This window comes from Mycteria americana, chromosome 4, assembly GCF_035582795.1.
Source record: "Mycteria americana isolate JAX WOST 10 ecotype Jacksonville Zoo and Gardens chromosome 4, USCA_MyAme_1.0, whole genome shotgun sequence".
Lineage (NCBI taxonomy): Eukaryota > Metazoa > Chordata > Aves > Ciconiiformes > Ciconiidae > Mycteria > Mycteria americana.
Genome location: NC_134368.1, coordinates 73,436,913 through 73,459,650, shown reverse-complemented (window position 1 = coordinate 73,459,650; position 22,738 = coordinate 73,436,913). Strand labels below are relative to the sequence as shown.

At 44.7% G+C, this 22,738-nt stretch overlaps 1 protein-coding gene across 1 annotated transcript in view; it reads right to left on the bottom strand.

Annotated features, from left to right (window-relative positions):
* CDS1 (CDP-diacylglycerol synthase 1) overlaps positions 1-17,483 on the bottom strand; it is a 34,821-nt gene extending 17,338 nt beyond the window's left edge. Inside the window, exons 1-4 of the mRNA XM_075499304.1 lie at positions 17,406-17,483; positions 9,098-9,225; positions 5,332-5,428; positions 164-261 (exon numbers count right to left, since the gene is read on the bottom strand). Coding sequence (XP_075355419.1) covers positions 164-261; positions 5,332-5,428; positions 9,098-9,225; positions 17,406-17,483 — 401 coding nt within the window. The remainder of the gene's footprint in view (positions 1-163; positions 262-5,331; positions 5,429-9,097; positions 9,226-17,405) is intronic.
* Between the last annotated feature and the right edge of the window lie 5,255 nt (positions 17,484-22,738).

Sequence of the window (22,738 nt, the reverse complement as noted above, 5' to 3'; positions counted from 1 at the left end):
TCACAAGTGGAAGACAACTACAGAATCCTGTATCAGAGACAGATGTCAAGTTTTATGTCCGCACATGACCTACAAAGCTATCACTCCACCATGACTGGATATGAAGAACATGAATATTCAAGTTTCATGTCCCTACTTATTCATGTTCTTGCTTGCTACTCACCAGCTGAGGGATCTAAACCATGGTAAATCATACGAGTGGTAGACTCTGTAACCTATAGTAATGATTTCGTGGTAACACTTCACTTGGATGCTTAAGACCTAAAATAAGAGAAATAAAAAACTATGTAAATATGATGCAGTTGTTTCTTAAAGGCAGTAAGTAGTACTGCAACCTGCATTAAGGGGAGAAATTATTCTGCATTCAAATTCCACACAAAAACAGACAGCTTCAAAGCAAGCCCAAGGAAAACTAGAGCTCCATTTAAACCCCCCCCCCCCCAAAACCTCTAGGCATGCTGAGAAAAAACACAGTGGGCTAGTGTCCTGGTTTCGGCTGGGATAGAGTTAATTTTCTTCCTAGTAGCTGGTATAGTGCTGTGTTTTGGATTTAGGATGAGAATAATGTTGATAACACACCGATGTTTTAGTTGTTGCTGAGCAGTGCTTACACTAAGTCAAGGACTTTTCAACTTCTCATACTGCCCTGCCAGCAAGGAGGCTGGAGGTGCACGAGAAGCTGGGAGGGGACACAGCCAGGACAGCTGACCCAAACTGACCAAAGGGATATTCCATACCATATGACATCATGCTGAACAAAAAAAATGGGGGGAGTTGGCTGGGGGGGCGCAGCCACTGCTTGGGAGCTGGCTGGGCATTGGTCAGCAGGTGGTGAGCAATTGCATTGTGCATCACTTGTTTTGTATGTTCTTTTATCATTATTATTATTATTTTCCCTTTCTTTTCTGTCCTATTAAATTGTCTTTATCTCAGCCCATGAGTTCTACCTTTTTTCCAGTTCTCTCCCCCATCCCGCTGTGGGGGAGTGAGTGAGCGGCTGTGTGGTGTTTAGCTGCCTGCTGGGTTAAACCACAACAGCTAGCTGCAAGAATATGCTGGTGAAACAAGGGAAAGCTCCTGACTTTTCTTCATTAAAACAGTTTGGCAGCAGCAGGTCAAAAGTACTTCCTGTAAAGAAGGCTCTTCTATTTCTTTTGGCTAAGTTTTATCTTTAAGTTTAGTTTAAGAAATATTTTCTAGGCCCAATGGAAAAAACTAGCTGTGCAACACAACTTGGACACCCAGGTCTTCCACTTACAAGTGTCTCATTAAGGGCAATTAGCATTGATGATTAGAAGCAAAGCTCGTCTAACCCAGGTCTGAATGCCACACCCTCCACAGCCTTCATTTTGTTTTGCTGATCTCACTACTTCAGTGCTTGCCCATGCAAGTCTGGTAGTACGTCCTGTCAGTCTTTGGGCTCCAAAGGACTCTCTGCCAGTTTTGTCTAACCTACAGTCACCAAGCAAACCGCCCTGCCCAGATATCAAGTATTGCCAAACACAGGTCATCAGTAATCCCATGCAGAGGCAGGAGTGAGAACCTACCCACACCAATTGCGCATGTTGGCATGCTAGGCTTTGCAGTATTCTCTTAGCACCTGCATTCATGAATAAATTTTATCTCACTCCACATGAACACTGTTTTAAACTGTCTTACACCACCTCAGTCTTACACCACCTTACTCCCCTATCTTGTGGTCTTCCTTCTGCTTGGCCTACGTTATAAAACTTAAATGCTATATGCAAGAACAACGTTACACCTTACAGTGGAAAAGGACACCAGGGTCCAAAGGCATGGAAACTTGTGCCTGTTACCTTAGTAGCAGGCAAACGTAAAACATGTCTCCCAACTTTTTAGAGCAGCCTCAGGGCTTGTCCTCCAAACTTCACTGGATTACCCTTCCTACAAGTCTCTAGGCATTTTCAGTCTCAATATTGGTTTGGTTTTAGCACAACATAAGATTTGGGTTTAGCACAACAATTCTTGTTTAAATGTAAGCTATCTGATTCCAGTGAAATGAAATAATTCATGAACAAAACTGTTTTTTCCCTCCATTCTTCTTTTTATGTAGTCTCAATTGCCAACTTCATGAACCGTTTACTATATTAGAAGACAGAGTTTTTGCTTTATGGTACAACAGAGGAAGAACTCTATTCCAATTCTATACTAACTTTAATTACTTTTTGGTTCATTTCTTGATTGCAATCATGGGCAAAGCTATCTCAGAGTCTACCATGAATATACTGAATCACGCTGCAAATTGATTAGTTCCTTTTTGTTCATTATCATCATTCTCAAGTGTAACAGACTACTAAAGGAAGGATTGTGAAAAAAATACCTCTCTACAATGACCTACACTTTAAAGGGGCCTTTTTTGTTTTTCTTCACACACAAAAAAGAAAATCCTCCACCAATGAAACAATGTTATGTCATTCACCTGAAAACAGGAAATATAAACCAGACTAATTCAGATGTAGAGACTGTAATGCAGAGCATAATACTGGTGAAACAGCATTCCAGTCTCTCAAGACAATACAGGGGGGAAAAAAAAAAAAAAAAAAAGTTTATGACCTTTGGAAGAAGGAGCAGGCAACTCAGGAGGACTACAAGGATCTCGTGACATTATGCAGGGAGAAAGTTAGAAGGGCCAAAGCCCAACTAGAAGTTAATCTGGCTACTGCTATAAATGACAATATAAAAATATTTCTATAAATTCATTAGCAGCAAAAGGAGGGCTAAGAAGAATCTCCATTCTTTATCGGATGTGGGGGGGAAACACAGTGACAAAGGATGAGGAAAAGGCTGAGGTACTTAATGCCATTTTTGCCTCAGTCTTTAATAGTAAGACCAGTTGTTCTCGGGGTACCCAGCCCCCTGAGCTGGAAGACAGGGACAGGGAGCAGAATGAAGCCCCCATAATCCAAGGGGAAACGGTTAGCGACCTGCTACACCACTTAGATACACACAAGTCTATGGGGCCGGTTGGGATCCCCCCAAGGGTACTGAGGGAGCTGGTGGAACTGCTCACCAAGCCCCTTTCCATCATTTACCAGCAGTCCTGGCTAACTGGGGAGGTCCCAGTTGACTGGAGATTAGCAAATGTGACGCCCATCTACAAGGAAGGCCAGAAGGACAATCCAGGGAACTACAGGCCTGTCAGTCTGACCTTGGTGCAGATCATCTTGAGTGCCATCATACGGCACGTGCAGGACAACCAGGTGATCAGGCCCAGTCAGCAGGGGTTTATGAAAGGCAGGTCCTGCCTGACTAACCTGATCTCCTTCTATGACTATGTGATCCACTTAGCGGATGAGGGAAAGGCTGTGGATATTGTTTACCTGGACTTTAGTAAAGCCTTTGAGACCGGTTTCCCACAGCATTCTCCTGGAGAAACTGGCTGCTCATGGCTTGGACAGGTGTACTCTTTGCTGGGTAAAAAACTGGCTGGATGGCCGGGCCCAAAGAGTGGTGGTGAATGGAGTTTACTCCAGTTGGCGGCCGGTCACAAGTGGTGTTCCCCAGGGCTCTGTGTTGGGGCCAGTTCTGTTTAATATCTTTATCAATGATCTGGACGAGAGGATCGAGTGCACCCTCAGTAAGTTTGCAGACACCACCAAGTTGGGTGGGAGTGTTGATCTGCCTGAGGGTAGGAAGGCTCGACAGAGGGATCTGGACAGGCTGGATTGATGGGCCGAGGCCAACTGTATAAGGTTTAACAAGGCTAAGTGCAAGGTCCTGCTTGCATCACGAAAACCCCATGCAACGTTACAGCCTTGGGGAAGAGTGGCTGGAAAGCTGCCTGGCTGAAAAGGACCTGGAAGTGTTGGTCGACAGCCAGCTGAATATGAGCTGGCAGTGTGCCCAGGTGGCCAAGAAGGCCAATAGCATCCTGGCTTGTATCAGAAATAGTGTGGCCAGCAGGACTAGGGAAGTGATCATGCCCCTGTACTCAGCACCGGCGAGGCCACACCTCGAATACTGTGTTCAGGTTTGGGCCCCTCGCTACGAGAAGGACATTGAGGTGCTGGAGCATGTCCAAAGACCAACGAAGCTGGTGAAGGGTCCACAGCACAAGTCTTATGAGGAGTGGCTGAGGGAACTGGGATTGTTTAGCCTGGAGAAAAGAGGGCTCAGGGGAGACCTTATTGCTCTCTACAACTACCTGAAAGGAGGTTGTAGCGAGGTGGGCGTCAGTCTCTTCTCCCAAGTAACAAGTGATAGGACGAGAGGAAACGGCCTCAAGTTGCGCCAGGGGAGGTTTAGATTGGATATTAGGAAAAAAATTCTTCACTGAAAGGGTTGTCAAGCACTGGAACAGGCTTCCCAGGGAAGTGGCTGAGTCACCATCTCTGGAGGTATTTAGAAGATGTGTAGATGTGGCACTTGGGGACATGGCTTAGTAGTGGACTTGGCAGTGTTAGGTTTATGGTTGGACTTGATGATCTTAAAGGTCTTTTCCAACCTAAATGATTCTATGAATACAATCCAAAAGGTGTTTCATAGGAGACCATGAAAAAAGTAAAAGCACATTTTGACAGTTAAACAAACTTAGAGTCAAAAATGAAAGCAGTTACCCAGAAGTACCAATTTCAGTGTTTTAGAAGCCACATCCCTGCCTGTTACTTGCCATGACTGGGAAAGATAGTTAAACCATTATTCAATAAAAATACCAGCAATAAAAATGATGGAAAGAAGCAGTAAAGGCTGACCAGGTATACAGTGTGTATGAATATTGTTATTGTTATTATTTCACTTCATGAACTAAAAATGCACTTTATCTCTGTACCTTGGAAAGGGATCTAGCTCCATTCTACAGATAAACCCAAGGCCACAAGGCAGCCCCATAGAGAAGAAGGGAATTAATGGAGCATGCCTGAGGAAAGGCTTTCAGTGCTGGTCACAGACAGCAGACCAGAGCTGCCTGCTTTCCTCAGCCTCAAAAATGAAACTCTTGGGTCTTTGGGTTTTTTGGGTTTTGGTTTTGTTTTTTTTTTTTTTTTAAACAAACCTCAAAGGTAGGTGACAAGAACTGGACAAGGAAGTGGATGACAGTAGTTTAGTAAACTTCAAGGCAACAATTGTTCAACTTCTTAGAGTTACTTTAATTCCTACTTAAAGAGAAAAAATAATTACACTACATAAGAAGTCCTTAATCTACAAGGCCCAGTTGTGAATCTGTCCAACGTTTTTCAAAAGTATTTATATTTACACAAATAAGAGACAAATTGCTCTGAATTGTCTGTGCAGTTTGCTTCCAGCTGTCTTAGGCACGATGAACGAAAAGATCAAGTAACTCTTGCATGGCAGAATGTATTTAAACAGACTTACCAGAAGCATCAGCATAAATGATCCCAGGTATATGATCAGAAAAAACACAGAAATCATAGCTAGAGTTCCAATTCCACGAATCCACCAATTTTTCCATCTATTTAAAAAAAAAAAGAGGATAAAAAGCAAGCAGTTACAAATGAAAATAAATGTCACTTCCTTTACTAACTAGAGATTAAAGTGTATTAGAAACAGTGGAGTTCCAGAAATTTTCGTGCTTAATAAAACACATAGCAAGAAACACAGAATCAACCAACTATCCAACTAAACAGGATACACAGTAAAAGAAATTAAAGTTAGCCACCTTCTTCCCCCATGCTCCCCCCAAATGTCATTTGCAATTAAATGGATCAACCCCATATTGAAGCTGCTATGAAAATACATCAGGACCCTCAAAAAGCATCACATAATCAGCAAGATTGATGGGAGCCCAGCCATGTAAAGGCTTGCATATGAAAGAAAGGCTGCCAGGTAAAAAGCATATGATTCTTTGGGGAGTAACAGACAAAAAAACAAACAAAAAAAAAAAACAGGCGATCACCATCTTCCTGTAGCAGCAAAGGAGCTATTTTGCCAGGTAGAGGGTTATCTATTGAAAGCAGTCCTGTGCTCTTGTGAGCACTGGAACCAGGACAGGAAAACATGTGACAATGAGGGGTGATGGGTCAAACTAGCTGTACTCTTTTGCTCTTGTAGACCTTAGCAGCTGCTTGTGGCTACCTAAGGAAAGCAGAATAGAAATTCCTGTTACCATAGAATCATAGAATTGTTCAGGTTGGAAAAGACCTTTAAGATCATCAAGTCCAGCCATTAACCTAACACTGCCAAGTCCACCACTAAGCCATGTCCCTAAGCACCACATCCACACATCTTTTAAATGCCTCCAGGGATGGTGACTCAGCCACTTCCCTGGGAAGCCTGTTCCAGTGCTTGACAACCCTTTCAGTGAAGAATTTTTTCCTAATATCCAATCTAAACCTCCCCTGGTGCAACTTGAGGCCTTTTCCTCTCATCCTATCACTTGTTACTCCAGAAAAGAGACTGACACCCACCTCGCTACAACCTCCTTTCAGGTAGTTGTAGAGAGCAATAAGGTCTCCCCTCAGCCTCCTTTTCTCCAGGCTAAACAATCCCAGTTCCCTCAGCCACTCCTCATAAGACTTGTGCTGTGGACCCTTCACCAGCTTCGTTGGTCTTTGGACATGCTCCAGCACCTCAATGTCCTTCTCGTAGTGAGAGGCCCAAACCTGAACACAGTACTCAAGGTGCAGAATGCCTTCTTTGAAAAAAATAAGAGTTCTTTTTAGAAAAACCTCAAACAACTGGGAAGTCTTTGCTGGTTTTTTTTGGTTGTTTGGGGTTTTTTTTTTTTTGGTAACTTCTAGAGTAACCAAAATGTCATTTCCCACACCCCAACCCCCTGCCCCCAAAGGCCAGTATCAGGAAAAAATAAAAAGCCCAGTTCATTTAAAAAAAAACAGTTTAAAAAAAAACTCATCATATGCTCCACTCTGCCATGAAAATGTTTCTAGGTATCAATAGTCTGTATTTTGTTGTTCATATTACTTTTCAGTAAGTTTTTCTCCTCTTTTGCCTGTGTTTTTCCCTCCAAGAATTTTGCCTCTAAAAGTACACTGAACCAATTAATCACAAGTTACTGCTAAACACAAAAGCCCCTACTATAGCTTAAAGAAATTCTTTCTAATGTTTTGCTTTGTATCAGTCTTGTGTTTCATTGCTCCATCAAGAGATACACCCAGTTCAGGGGACACTGTTGGTTTTGCATCATACTCCAGTTTTAATGTAAACTTCAACTATATTAATTTGATTTTCAAGGATGTTATTCATCGGCAGGTTAATGGCAGCTAAAGACACTAAACGGATTTGCCTTAAGTGTCAGAACAAAGGCACAACAGGCTTTATCGCAACAGATGCTTTATGTTCCTCTATGAGGTGGGCTACAGAGTAGCAGCTTGCTCCTAGTGGCATATCTATAGTGAGCAAGACTCCTTTAGAAGAATGCAACTTCCCTTAAGAATAATGTTAAAATACCACATCTTGAGGGTGTTGACAAGCGCAGCACTGGAAAGACAGCTTCAGTAAGACAACAAGCTCCAGAATCTAGGCAGCCACCTGGCAAGTTTATTGTATCCTAACTCTCCACTGGAAAGTTACCGATACTATTTTCTCTAAAGACCAAATACAAAGAGAAACAATATTTCTGAGAGTTACAGTGCAACTCACTCATGTTGAGCGTTATGACAATAGGTCTGGTGGGACTGCCAGTTACTAAACTAGCGGATAATTTTGAATCTAGCGTTCAGAAAGCACCAAGAATTTAATTTTGCACTCAAAGCACCTTTGTGCAAACACTCCAATAAAGAATTTCAAGCATGTGAAACAGGAAAGGTTTTGCCTGCGCCTCTTAGTTGCAGGCTTTGAAGTATCACCATGCAGGTGCCCTTTAGAACAAGTCTGATTTGGAGACCTAAGACTTCCACATTTAACATGGCAAGAGAAGTCTGAAAGTGAGAGGAACTAGATACTCCTTGCAGTGTGATGGCAGTAGAGAACATCACATTCTGCTTGCAGCTGGTGCAGTTTAGAAACATGCTTTTTGAAACCTGGGAACAATATGTTTGTTTATGGCTCCCAGACATCACAACAGAAATGGACAACAGATTAGAAAAGGAGCAAGTCAAAAAACTGTAGTTTCACACTGCTATTGGAGATACCTACTGGAGATCAGTTTTTTTAGAAGGACTTGGAAGTTTTTAATCGTAGTCTGGATTGGAGGTCCTTCTTCTGACTCTTGCAAGACCTAAGTTGCGACTAAAATATACATTGTATATTGTTTGGTTTGTTACATTAAGCATAAGGTATATATGATACACACATTCATTTTACTAGGTAGTTTTTTTGTATGTGATCTATCACACACCTAAATGCCCTTTCATTGCATTAGTGAAAAAAATGTAACATGAATTCCCACCCCCAAAAGGGTTTGACTGATCAAGTGTTGTAAAGGGACTGTACAAAAAATTATACTAGGAACTTTATTCATTAGCCTCCATGAATATGCAGGTCGCCATGATTATCTGTCTGTCTATACACATACACCCCCACCCCCGCATTTGCTAGCCCTTAAGCTCCTGTGAACAGGGGTTGGAGGCAGAAACCTAGGTTTGAAAAGAGACGGCAGGAAAAAATTAAACATTGCTTTAAAAGGTATGAAAATAAAAGCTATATTGTATTTAACTGTAAAGAAAAAGTATTTAGAAGTGGAAATGCTGTCACAAAAAGCTAGCAAAGCTCACCCAGAGAATTTACACTGCTTCCCTTTTCCTTTATACACAAATACTGCCCCCCCTTAACCTTGGATGTAGGAAATCAGTTTATTATAACCCCCAGAAATAGTTATTCTGGATATCAAATCCAATGACTGTTCTTTAGCCCATTTTATTGCAATGCTCAGGCTGAGCAATGGCAAATGTTTACGTAAACTGTAGCTAAACATTGCAGCGGTTTACTTAAAAATGCATGCAATGGGCAATCTTCAGGTATATGCAAAAAATACTACACTGAAGGGACTATCAAAGCATAAATAAATCAATGATATCCCGTAAAAAAATTATCCTTGAATTTTCATGTGTATCATATGAAATTTAAAACTGCAGTACAATCTGTAAGAATTAAAACTGCAACATAATCTGTAAGAATTTTAGCCAGCAGCTATTAAATTTGAGAGCTATTTGTTTTACTATACCTGGCAGACAAGCCTGACAAAGCCCTTTTGAGGATTTCTGGAGTGCTGTCTGTTGGTGGAGGAACATCAGGAACATCTGAATCACTTCTAAGATCCAACTGGCCAAGTCTTTCTTCCAAATCCACTTCCTATGACAAAAAAAAAAAAAAAGACAAAAAAAAAAAAAGAAAACCAACACACAAGATTATTGTGTCAGAAAACAGTATTCAGAGTCATAAACATTACTTTAGGAACCTACATTACCTTCTAAAAATACAACAATGGTGTGCTAGTGAAACTGTAGATGTTGCAGGAGACAAATGTATCCCAATAAATGTTTATAAGAATACCAGTACTCAGATGTGACATTACCTGCTGTGCTCAAGAAACTTCATATTCTAGGCACTTTTTCAACCCACGTACATAGCCATGAGGATATGTTTCCAGAAATACTACAGCTGACATACAACACATGAGTTTAACAGAAATTCCCAACCATCTAACACATTCCCTCACCTATATCTCAAACTAACCTTTTATGGAATAAGGAGAAGGGTCTTCTGGTGGTTTAATGTCACATTAAGAAAAAAAAAAATGAAATGGAATGCATGAAAAAAAACCAGTCTCTTTGTACAATGAAAAGAGGTTGCTGGCACAGTCTCATACATACATACGCTAGGACTTGAACCCTCTGGCTTGAAAAGAATGATCCGAAAACAAACTGTGAAATGACCAAGTGTCCTACGGGCACAGCATCACTCAGAATAATTTCTTGTATGACTGCAGTTGTTTCTTCAGTATTCACTAATGACCACTCAGGAAGACATCATCTAGACAGACTATGTGTCTAATCCAAACACAAAATAGGCAGTACATATTTCGGTGACAGTGTACAAATTGCCACCAAGGGTCAGAGTAGACAGTCAAGACTATTTTTCTCTCAGTTAAAGCCAACACTAAGGGTGCTGATTATTTACTCCACTTGCTCTAATGTTACAATCACCACAGCTCCAGGGAATCAGAAGGCTGCACTTGGCCCTGGTGCAGCAGTAAGGCAGAGAGCTGTCTCTGGCTCAGTGTCTGGCTCTCTTGAGACCTGAAGTTCCTCCTGACCTACCTGACTTGCCTCACCTCCTTACAATCCCAAACAGCTTCCAGCCTGCCCTGCTGCCTCAGGTTCATCAGTTGTTAACAGCTCTGGGGACCGTGAAGTAACTGTGCTTGAAAACTTTTTTCACCACCGCTACACTGCTATTTCTCAGTCTCCCTCTCTTTCCAACTTCCTCATCACAGATCTTGGTTCTTTCTCCTTAACCTATTTCCATGAATGTGACTGCTTTTCTTTCCTACTTTTCCTTAATAATATTATTTTCTTCCCTTGTTCCGAGTATTTTTGGCATTTTGGAAGATAGCAGAGGTATATCCTCCCTCTCGCCCCGTCCATAAGACACCACAGAATTAAGGTGGCCTACAATCCCAGCCATCGTATGGCTGGTCTGTTTATAGGCTATTGCCTTTTCCTCTCAATCCGTTGGCTTTTTCCAGGAAGTTACACTTCAGTGTAACCATTGCCTCGGTGACTGACCTCTGTAAACAACGCAGGTGGAAAAGATAAGGCTTTTCAAACCTCGCCGGGCAAAGTCAAGGACAGCCTATCCCCAGAAGCTGCGCAGAAGCGGCTGTGGGTCTGGCCCCGTCCCCGGGGCGGCCGGGAGCTGGCCAGGGTGCTGCAGGCGGGCTCTCCCCCCCGCCCCGGCAGGCGCTGGGCTCCCGCCTCGGAGTCACCGTCCACGGCGCTCTCTGAAGGGACACTATCCGAGGGAAAATGCCATCCTTTTCATTTTTAAATTGTTTTTATCTTTTTAGAACCCGAGATTGTGAGCTGGCACTGTACACATGCACTAGGGAAACAGGTAAAAGGAAGAGTAATTCTGGTTTTTAATGTGTTAGGCCTGTGTTGTTCTCATTCACTTTATGTACCACACGCTTGCCCAAAATGAAATTCTTGAATGGATTTTACATCATTTACTTCTCTGAAAAACATGATCAATGCTTTTCGTATTCCTTGGAACCCCACAGCTGAATAATTATTAGACAGACCTTGTCTATAATTAATACAAGTAAAAAGAGCAAATACTCTAACTGTGGTCCAGACTTCAGAAAGTCTGTAGAACACTTGAAAAAGCACATAAATAAATAAAAAAATACTGTGCTTTCAACCTTGTTATTCAGAGATGTTTCTCATAGTGTCATACCATAGCTTAGGAAATCACTACAGATGCAATTGGGGGGATCACAGGTCTCTCCCAAAGCCATGTTCCAACTACTGTGACCTGCACTGGAGTGCAGCAAGCTATCTGTACAGTTCTAGAAGATACTACTCACTGTACAGATGATGGGAAGTAATCCTGGCCCTAAGACCACGACTTAGCGTCTTTAATATTAATCCCTGCTTTGCACATGGCAGAGATACTTTCTCTTTTAAGCACTCAGAACTAAGAATACCCCCAAACTTTTTTGTTCCATTTTTGGGCTTTTGATATTGCAGAAAATGTTTCCATACTCAAACGGTGTTTAAACATTGAAAAAAAAAAATTAAAAAATCACACTTAGTTTTATCCCTCTTATATTTAACACACAACTGTCACTTATGCACCTCATTAGACGCAATGTTTTAGATTTGCTATTTCCAACATCTGAATTCACAAGTGCATGGCATTTTTCAAAGTATCTGAACACCTTGAAGAGAGAGTCTGTGTTTATCTGATGTGCTTTTCAGTAGCTCATGCTTCATATTGCCACTACTGGGAGCTTGGCTGGTGCAACCTGCAAGTTGTATAGAACTTGGTGCATTTGGTCATTTTTTAGCTTTACATTGCTACAATAACAAGTGGGAGACAAGACTCGCAACTATCTTCAACTTCCCTTTGTAACATACCTCAGAAATGACCCTGAACACTTTATTTTCCAGTTAATTGCTATAATGGCCACAACCATTTCCTGAATAAGGCATTTTATTTGCAAATTCAGAAGCCAAAGAGGAAGTTGTTCACTAAAAGCTAGTTAATTGTCTTCTGCATCATGAAGTGCTTAGAGAACCCCATCACTGGGAGACAAGTCTTTCTTGCTAATTGTTTTCTTAATTATTTTACATGATTGATCATAAACATTCCAGTTTATAGTCACGAATACAACAATCATTATGGAAGGAAACACTAAGTTCATCACTATCAAAGCCCTCAAAAAAAAAAAAAAATCAAATAGTCTTGCTACTTCAGCTTGACCTTGTAGAAGCAGTTTTGGAGTTCAGTATAAAACCAAACAGCCCTTCCTGCTCCTGCTCTTCAGGTTTGGGATTTGGCCAAGCTGAACACACAGTAACAACAAGGCCCTGCAAGGTGTATTAATTGAAACGCCATGGGTTTCATACCATAAGCAGGTATTTACAAGGTTTTCAAAGGTTAATTGAAAACAGCAGAAGCTGTACTGTCCTAAGTGACTAAGACACCTTTCAACCCCAACTCCAAATTAAATGTTTGATCCGAGGTGTTTTAATTTTTTTCTAGAGTTCTCAAACCGCAGGTGACAGAGCCTTTTACATGCAGAATGTGTGTCACTCCTGTCTCCTTGATTCACATCCCAAGTGTCTGTAACGGACAGATGTTGCAATGAAGTCATTGCCTTGCTTCTCTTCATTTGAAGACACATGTTCTTTCAAGAGAACCTATCTGATCAGCTCATAGAATACAAGTCCAACAAGGCTGAGATGATGCAGGCCTAACAAGTACAGGAAAGAAGGCAAACATGACAGTTATTCACACACTACAAACAGCTCAGTGCATAATAAACACGTGTATCTGACACACTACAATGCTCATCGGTTTTCATAACTTCCAAAGTATCCCAAGACAAAGATTTATTTAGTTGTAGGGTTTTGTTTTGTTTTAATTTTGGTGGTCTTAAAGACAAGACTTTCATCCTTAAGCTAAATCTTCTGTACAAGACCACAAATAGTTGGCCATACAAAGGAGGAACTCAAATAGTCAAGAGCCAGAGCCTCCCAAACGTGACATCTTGCCACAAATTAAGCTTCCATGTGGATTTCTGCTTGCTGGCTACTTTGCAACAGCTGCCAGAATACAGCTGTGTGTCATGCAGAAAAAAAATAGACGTCAACCTTTCATCATCTAAAAGGACATACGCATCTGAATTGCTGTTTTGTACCACACGCCCTCCACTACAATTAGCACGTGCCGAGTGAACCACGCACAAGAATTATCCTAGTTACAAAGGCCCTTGCAATGTTCCACTTGTACTGCATTTTTTTCCAGGACACAATAAGGAACTCCCAGGTAGACAGCAAATATGTTTTTCTCAGAGAATGCAGCGTCTACATGAAGAGCAACTGGGAAAATGAAGACATTTTCCAACAGCTTATGTGAAAAAAGTTAGCAAGCAAAAGAATGATTGTCATTTTACCTGTATACATGTTACTTAAAGTAAGTTTTCTCCTCCAGCTTTGAGCTTTCTGCAGTCTCTCTCAGAAGTTTTACAATAAAGTCAATAGTTCAGTTAGACCACATTGTAGCGTATTTAGTTAGATGTACCTTGATACCTTCCTCTGAAGTCAAGATATCAAAGTGTCAGAAGATCCTGAATAACGAACCCTTTTTTCCCAAACTGTTAAAGCCATATGCTTGAAACAAGCAAACACATACGCAGAAACACAAGCAAGAGAGCTGCACATACTGAATCCAAGACTGAAACCTACAGATCCTTTACTATCTGCATTAGTACGAATTCACCACCACTTCCAAGAAAACAGAGGTTTGGAAATAGTCAGCCCTTATTATTATTACCATGCTTGTAGCGGACAGCATAGAGGTCAGACTTCTCTGTGAAAATTAAACAGATCCATTTTCCAGATATTCCAAAAGAAGTAAGTGAAATTAAGTAACTAAGTGATCCATGACAGACTCTATTGTTCCACCATAACCCACACTGCCATCAGGAATTTCATTTACCTCCATGAGGGTTTGGGAGGTTTTGGGCATCAAAGACCCAAGACCCAAACCCAGCTTCACAGGTCTGAGCAACTTACCTAGCAATTGATTCCCTGGAAGGGCTGTCTCATGGAACAGAAACAGCTTTTTCAATACCATAGGAGAAACAGTGTTCAGGGATTCTGGGCTTGTTTTAGTTACAAATAATTAACAATGACCCTGGGCAAACAGGCACTTGTTCCCACGGCCAGCAATGCAACACGATTCCACTACCCCCTCCCTGTCCTACTCCAACAACTCTGCACAGTACAAAGAGCAATAACTGTGTGATTACTTCCAGAATACACTAATTTTTTTGAAGCATTTGAAAGCAGTGTCACTTGCTTTTTAGTAAAGAATGCAAACAACTAATTTTAAAAGAAGCATGAACACACGCAGATCAATCTGTAAAACTTTAACTGACTTATACATATTAAGTATTTGAATGCCAAATCATTCCTCTTGCTCCCAAGGGCCACTAAGTATTTATGAAGGCACTTTGACAAGACATTCTTAGGAAAAGACTGTCCAGGGCAAGCAGCAACAAATAAAAAAGGGACAACCGAAAAATCACTCCTGAATGCCACAGGACAATGCAAAGAAACGACAAACTCGTGAAATTGCAAAGCCCTACAGGGCAAAGGCATGTTCAGGGGAATTTTGCAAAAAGTCATCAGCTCAACAAGCTAGTGAGCAACTGAAGACACCGAGACTTGCAGAGCTTGGGATCTTCAGGAAGAAGCTTCACAAAGGGCATACCATATTCCTTCATACAAAACCAAGCAAGTTAACTTTTATTTGAAATGATATGGATGTAGAGATGGCTACCAATTATTTCCAGTTAGTGGTAAAAAACCCACGCAAATAAGAAAAAAACCACCTTCACTTAAATTCAGTAGGAAATGAGCATCTATGGACATAGTAAGCATAACATGAAAAAAGTATCAGATTACATACTGAGAACAAACTGAAATACTTTTGTACTGAAAGTACAAAAGACAAAACCCTCCAGACATATTTAGTGTTTGTGGAGTTCTTCAGCAAACACAAAGCGCTTCTCTGCTTTGGCAAAGAAGGTGCTGTAAAGCATGTCACCTTTAGGTATCTGGAAGTCTGAATTAATCGGGTCAACAAGAGCAGAAGCAGCACAAAGCAGTAACCATATGAAAGGAGATAACCAAGTCTTCTCCTTCACTACAAGTGAGGAAGAGGGTGATGTTTCCGAGTTGCATACTAGGAAGCAGTGGAAACCCACTGCATCACAGCCATCCTGAGTAGTTAGGAACAAAAGAACAAGTTTGGGGTCCAAATACACAATTACTTTGCCAAATAGGTCATCTCAAAATAGCCAAAGGACAATAAGCTACCTGCTTGTTGTAAAGGTCAGGCAAGAGGTAGAGCAGAAAGATAACCATCTAAGAAGGTGTATAATGTGGCATCTGTGAATCCAGATGAACAGATGCTTCCCATCAAATCACCTAGAGCAGGCATTACCCGTGTACTCATATGCAAAACAGAGACCCAAACTAATAGAAAATTCAGTACAAAATGCTGGTTTATCTTTACAGTTACCAACGGCACTGAAGACAGCTTAATATGTAAAACCAACCCTTAATGTCGCTTGTGATCCATGATAAGGGTCACCAGTGCTGTGCACATCACAGATAGGTTGAACAACTCTAATGGGAACAAGGAGGGTCCCCCAAATAATCCGTCAAAAAGTCTTCTGTGTGGTGGAAAAGGCTTTCCATATCATCTAACAGTTCAAGCAATCATCACAGATGTATGCATATTGAAATTCACCTCCTGTAACCAGCATCCTAGCTGCATACACAGCAGCAGAGTCCTGTCTGTTCAACATCATCTGAAACTGGATGAAACACTAGACTGTCAAGCAGCTGAAGTAAAAGCACAGTAGGCCTATAGGCAAGAATAGCATTTCCCTTTCTGGAAATCATGCAAGAATAATATTAGTAAGTTTTAGGTGGACCCTTTTGAGGTCCGGAGACTAGAGGCTTTGAACAGGAAGAATTCTTTGAAGGCAGCTCACTGCGCACCTCAGAAATGAACTTAACAAAATAAAGCAAACCTGAACAACTCCACAGAAAAGCAGCTGAGAACACTGCTACAAGAAATCATGTTCAAAAGTTAATTCTCATCTACAGAGAAATACTCTCTGCACAGCTATAGCCTAAACATTACCTTATTTGATCACAGTCCTCAATGCAGTACAGTACTGCAAATTTTCAATTTCATTGGCTTTAAGTTCTTGCAACCAAAGTGCAGAATAAAAACTGACTATTGAGTTTCACTTTCCAATTCCTTGCCACAACGCCTAAGGCAGACTGCACACTATGCAGCTTCGACATCTATGCAGGATTCAATAGTCACCAACTCAGGAGCCCTCCACCATGTATTGCAAACTCAATTTAGAAATCAGAAAGCTTTTTTTTTTTTTTTAATTCCTGTTACCAAAATGCAAACATCTCTTTCGGTTTATTCAGACAATTAGCAACTGTGATGTGCTTAGCTTTTGTAGAGATAAGCCTTAACTCCACGGCAAACAAAAGAACAGCACTGTGGCTGTTTTGCCACTGTAATGAACCTGATGCATAGACTTAGTATTTTGAAAACCTCTTGCCTTAGCAGAAATGTCATACTGTAAGTCCTTTCTGGGCCAGAGGTGAATGCCTATCACTTAAAAGGCCATAAAACAGAAACAGTTGCTGGGGAAGCGCTGACACAGCCTTTAACCGGAGCAGATCACCATTCCGTGTCTGTTTCCGTGCTGCCACACGGGCCCAACCGCGCCGAAGCACGCTCTTCGCCTGGCCCCAGCTACTTCGGCAAGGGGTGAACTACAAACATGCAGCCTGACAGGTCAACGGCGTTGAGCTTTTGCTGCGGGCCCGGAGAGAAACCGGGCGCTCCCATTTCAGTCTCGCCGGGGGGAGGGGGGGGGATGGCAGTGGGGCAGGACACGCGTGGGCCCCTAGCCCCCGCGCACCCAGACCCCTTGGCACGTCGCCCTCTCCCGGCTCTCGCCTCGAAGAGCGAACAGCAGCGTTACAGCACGGGGAGGGGCCGGGGAGGATTTCTTTCCGAGGCAGGGGGCGCAGCGTGGCGCCCCACGCGCGTCGCAGTCAGGGCCCGGCGATCCGTGGGGGGAGGCAGCGCCGCTTTCCGGCCCCCACCCCTCCCCTCGCTGCGCGGAGCGGAGCGGGAGCGGCGCGCGCCCGCACACCTGCCCCAACGGCCGCCAACGGCCCCCGGCCGCGCACCCTCACCTTATCGCTACCCGCCGCCTCCTCCTCCTCCTCCTCCTCCTCCTCGGCGGCCGCCCTCCGCCGCCGCCGCGACGACATCGCGTCGCGGGAGCCCAACGCCCACCCGGCAGCGAGCGGGCGCAGGCGGGGCCGGGCCGATCGGAACGGGGAGGGCGCGGAGGCCGCGCCGCGGAGCCTGCCCGCCGCCGCCGCCTCCTCCTTCTCCTCAGAGGAGTCTGGGGCTATACTCCCCCACGGCTCGGGGGGCGCTCTCGCTGCGGACGCCGCCGCCACGGCTCGGGGGCACGGCCGGACCCCACCGCCCCGGGAGCGGAGAAGCGCCCGCGTTCCCGCGGCAGCGGCTGGGACGGAGAGGGCGGGACGGTGTCGCCCAGGTGCGCCCGGCGCTCCGCCCCCGACACGGGCCCCGCCCCCGGCCGGCGCAGGGGGCGGGGAGGGGCGGGGCCGCACGGACGGCCGGTAGCGCGGGGGGGGAGTGCCCGGCCTAGCTCGGCCCGCGCTTCTCCCGGCCCGCTCCGCGCCCGCGGCGGTGCTTCCCGTCGGCCAGGGGCCGGATGGCTGGTGCGGTGGGCATCCGCAACCGCGGCGCACGCCCCCGCCGCCACCCCCTCGCGTGCCTCCTCCCGTGCCTCCCCGCAAACCAACACGGGGGTGGGCCTCAAGGTTGGTTTCTCCTGGGTGTCGGAATGGCCCCGGCACGCTGCGTGCCTGCAGTCTGTCGGTGAAATCACCAGGGAGACGTGTGCAGGCATCTCTGCACAGCCTTGGTACTAGCTCTGTGTCGACACCCGTGGACGCCAGTGCTGCGGCCCACACAGGCATCGCCGGTTGTCTGTGGAGTGCTTTGCCTTCCTCTGGGATACTTATGCCCACCTGCTGTATGTCCATTTAAAAAGGCAGGTTCGGTGCTTGCCCCGTTCCTGCCCCAGCATGCCACGCACCCTGCCAAACGTGGTGCCACTGGCCTGTACAGAAATGTAACGCAGCTGCCTAAGAGTTCACAGTCAAGAAAAACACTCTGCAAAGGCAGTTACACATGATCTGCAACAGCTATTACACTGTCAGCTCTTATCTTCCTCTCAAAACAGCCACTGTTTGCTAGACAGGCTACCCCAGGGGCTGTGCAGAGGGTAGATGTAAGGCACACAGTGCACAGGCCCTCTTCCCCCGAGCTGCACCTGTGCAGGAAATATTGGGGGCAGGCCTGGGTGCGCAGCAAAGCAGGATGCATCCCTATGCAGGGACAACCAGACCCTGCTGAGCACCGTGACCTGAGGAGCTGTCCAGAAGTTACCCCTGTCTGCTGAGACATGCTACAATTTGGTGTCATCCCGGCCCTCTGGTCCAGTTCAGGTGACCGTGTCGCAGTGCCTCTCAGCTCTAGCACACTGCTGTCAGGTGATCAGGAGAGCAAACACTACCTTCGCTTCCCAAAGCCTGCTGAATTCCTCCAGTTGCCCTGTTACTGTGCCCGACCTGCTCCACCATGTTTGTATGGCTACTGACAGGCTGGCCATGGCAACAGCTGGCTGCCCCAGAGCATTCCCATACAGACACTCAGTCTAGATGTCACCTCAGTGTCCACATGCTGGCTTACTGTGTCTGCAAACACAGGGCCAGTACCTCTTGCAAGGCAGCATCTAGCAGCATCTGCTGTCATTTATGTTATCGCCATGGTGACTGGTTTCACCAAGCTTGATTGGTTTTATTTCATGATTTAGTTTTATTATGTAAACAACATGCTTGGCATGTTTTTAATGACAACACCGTGGTTCAGGAAGTTAGAGTGAGCTGCTGTGAGCGGACACAGATCATGGCGTTGATAAACCAACTCCGACCTCGCTGCTGAGAAGCGCTGACCCTCCAGTGTTCAGGAAGAACAGCTGTTTCTATGAAATTTTTTACCCATGCACTGCTGATGGTGTCAGGAGGTAGGATGTCTGCAGTGTCCCCAAGCACGTGCAAAAACCTGGTGTGCTAAGAGAAGGGCTGCTCCAGCAGAAGGCAAACCAGAGACCCAACGCCAGATCAGACAGACCACAGAGGCACAGTTTCTGCCATCGGGTCCTTTGTGGACAAAGGCGACAGCGGCAGCCCAGTGCAGATCAGCAATATAGCCATATGGCCTGGATCCTCCAAAACTTCACTCTTACTAAGTATAATTTTAAATGTATTTCTCCATAAGTGAAATATTATAGCGGAAAATTGAGTCAAAACAGCTCTTGTTCCTCAGAATATGTAAGGGTGGGAAATAGTTCCATGGGAGGAAAGAAGCCTAAACCATACAGGGTGAGCTGGGTGCAGAGTGGATCCCAATGGGTAACGAGGCATCCTTTCCACTCTCTCCTCTTTCAGTATGTTTCTACTACTGAGTTTTCCCTTGTGAGCATTTGTCCAGCAAAGCTTTCAGAAGAAACTGTGGTTTCCCTTACTTCAAGTGCAAGATGTGTGTTTACTCTGTTGGCCCTGCAATGGGACTAGCTGTCTAGAGGAAAGCATAAAAATTTGTTTTCTCCGCACAGAGAAAATAAGTGGTTTGTCTGGTCTCCACAGCTTTGCCACTTGTGGTGTCTGTGGTGCATGGAGCAGACATCCAGGCTGTTTCCCCCAGCACGCAGATCCCACACACGGGTCAGTAGCCTGGGGTGGGGTGGACACCAACTACCCTACAGCCACCACGGAGCAGCTGGGTCTAGCTGAAGAAGTACATGTCTTGTTATAGACCTTCCTGGTAAACTTGTTCTAACAAATACAGGGCTGAGAATAACTAGATGCTACGCTTTTGCCACAGAAAAGGCCCTTCTGTGGTCAATAAGATAGAAACAATGCTTCAATACCTGCATAAAGATCATTAAGCAGATCTTTACATCCCATCCAGGAGAGGAGTAAGAGCCTCCATTTCTCCTATATCTTTGCTCCATCCTTAACCTAAACAGTGAAGGGGAAAAGAATTCACCTAGAAAGCTTAGAGGAAAAACTATTTGTTGAGCAAATGGTGTGGTGGAAGAAAGTAACGATAATGGCAAAGGAGGAAAAGGTGAAGTACTCAAAACATATTAATGAGCAGAGGCAAGGCGGGTGCAAGAAAATGAGTCACTGCATTTCGGGAAGAAGAAAGAGAGCAAGCAGTGAACAACTGGTGACAGTGGGGTGAGGGAATGAGCAATCTTCTGGGCAGGGCCACCAGGAGAGAGAGAATTTTAAAAAAGCAGCAGGCTCCAGCGGGATCAGGCAGGAACCCAGCCCCAGCTTCGCTCCTTCTCTCTCCCAGCCTGGTGCTCCTGCTGCTGCCACGCACCTTTTCACCGGCAGAGTGCTCAGGAACACGAGGAGGGCCAGCAAAACAGCTGTATCGCAGCAGTGTTTCAAGCCTCTCCAGTACAGAAGAAAGAGGCAAGGGGCTCCCAGAACAGCTGCGGGGCAGGGGGCTTAGAGAGCAAGCCCCCTGTGGTTGTCCACCTTCTTGGTTGCAGGCCCTTGCAGTCATCAGAGCCCAGTGTGCCTCTTGAGTCGCAGCTGGTTAGACTGGTTGGATGGGAATTTTCCAAGTCGACACCCTGTTACTCAGGTTCCTTTGGGGCAAGTAACTACACTGGCTGGAATGTAACATCACTTCTCCAAACGAGACCCTGTGTGGTTTCACAATGTGCGGCAGAAACCTCCATGTTCTCTGCTCACAAAGGTACTAGCATGTCAGCCACTGACTTTTCTGATATGTAAATATTATCACTTCTCTGGAAGTTCAGTATTGTGATGTGTGAGGCCTCAGAGGTTTTTGTTGCTCTGTCTTGCCTTTGCCTTCTCCTTGTATTCCCACACGAATTTAGTGACTCAAAGCTGCCGGCAAACAACCCAAGTCAGCAGCCTGGCCCAACATTTTCTGCAGCACGGGAAAGCCCCTAACAAGCACATCCCTACAGTTCCCCCAGGAGCCCAAAGTTAAGATGCATCACCTACTGTGGCCATGCTCCCCCCTGCCCCACACTCCAGTTATCCACAGCAGGCAGATCTGCCTTGCCTGCTTAGCCGGGAGCTGCCTCTCTGCTGTGTGCCTCGACCTACGTACAGAAGGGGGAGTTCTCCGCAGGCAGACGCAAAACTAAAGCCCTGACATTAAAACAGTTATATAAGCCCTGCGTTAAAGCACTTACATAAGCCGCATGCAGCCTCCCGACAGAAAGGCAGCCAGCTAGGGGCTGCTGTGGTCTCCGCTGACCAACAGAAAGCCCCTTGTGCGGGAGAGAAGCGGAGCGTGGCTGCTTCATTGCCGCTGCAGCAGAAGCAAATGGAAGGAACTGGTCCCCTGTCCACTCAGAGGCTGACGAACAGAAGGTAGCCGGCTCAAAATGCGTGCTGGAAAGAATGGCACATCTGCAGATGTAACACTGAGGAGCCCTATTGCTGGCAGTCTCAGAAACAGAAGTTGTTTGCAGCTTCTGGGTTTTTTAAATGGATTCCTACTAATGCGCAGAACAAGTGAGACAAGTGGAAAATGTCGATACCTACTGGTCAGCATAGACAGCAATGTCAAACAATGTCAACAACAGCTCGGTATCCCCTCAGATAATATTAATTATGAATGATATTGTAATGTGCTGCATTTAATCACTTTATAATCTTTTTGCATCCCTAGATCATTATAAAGAGGGTAACCCCAAGCCAGAAAGAAGCAGGGAGAACAGCGATACAACAGCCTCAGATCATGCTGAGTATTTGTTCTCCAAAGCACAAGGCAAGCTATTAATACCCTGTGCTTCCCTGACAAAACCGAGAACTGCAAAATGCTGCCTGGTGCTCCCTTGAGACGGCGCGTGGGAGCAGGGTGCTGGAGCCCAGGTGCTCGGGATATGCTCAAAGCTGAAATTCCAGGTCAGAAGCTTGTTATGACACAACCTGTGCACTCTGAGATGAATCCTCCCCCATCTTTAAGCACTAGACTCAGATGCTGAAAAAAAGGAAAGCTGCACTGGAATATAGGAGTGTATGAGTCAATCAAGAGGCTGCTTTTTCCCCTCTAAATGAATACAGCATGAGCTTTAATACTGTCTTGCTGGGTTTAACATGGGTCGAAAGCCAATGATGCTTTGCCAAGGCATCCTGAATAGAGCATACATATCTATATTTTAGTAACTTAAATCCACTGACAGCACTGAATTGTTCTTTCGTATTTAGTTAACATGTTATGTAATTTGTTTACATTTGCTAGTCTGGCATAAAAACATCATAGTCTATGGTATTTGTGATCGAGAATCATTTGTTTATTCCTTGCACATTTGAACTTTATAAAGTAGGCCACTTGTATGCCAGAAAAAACAAAACAACAAAACAAACTG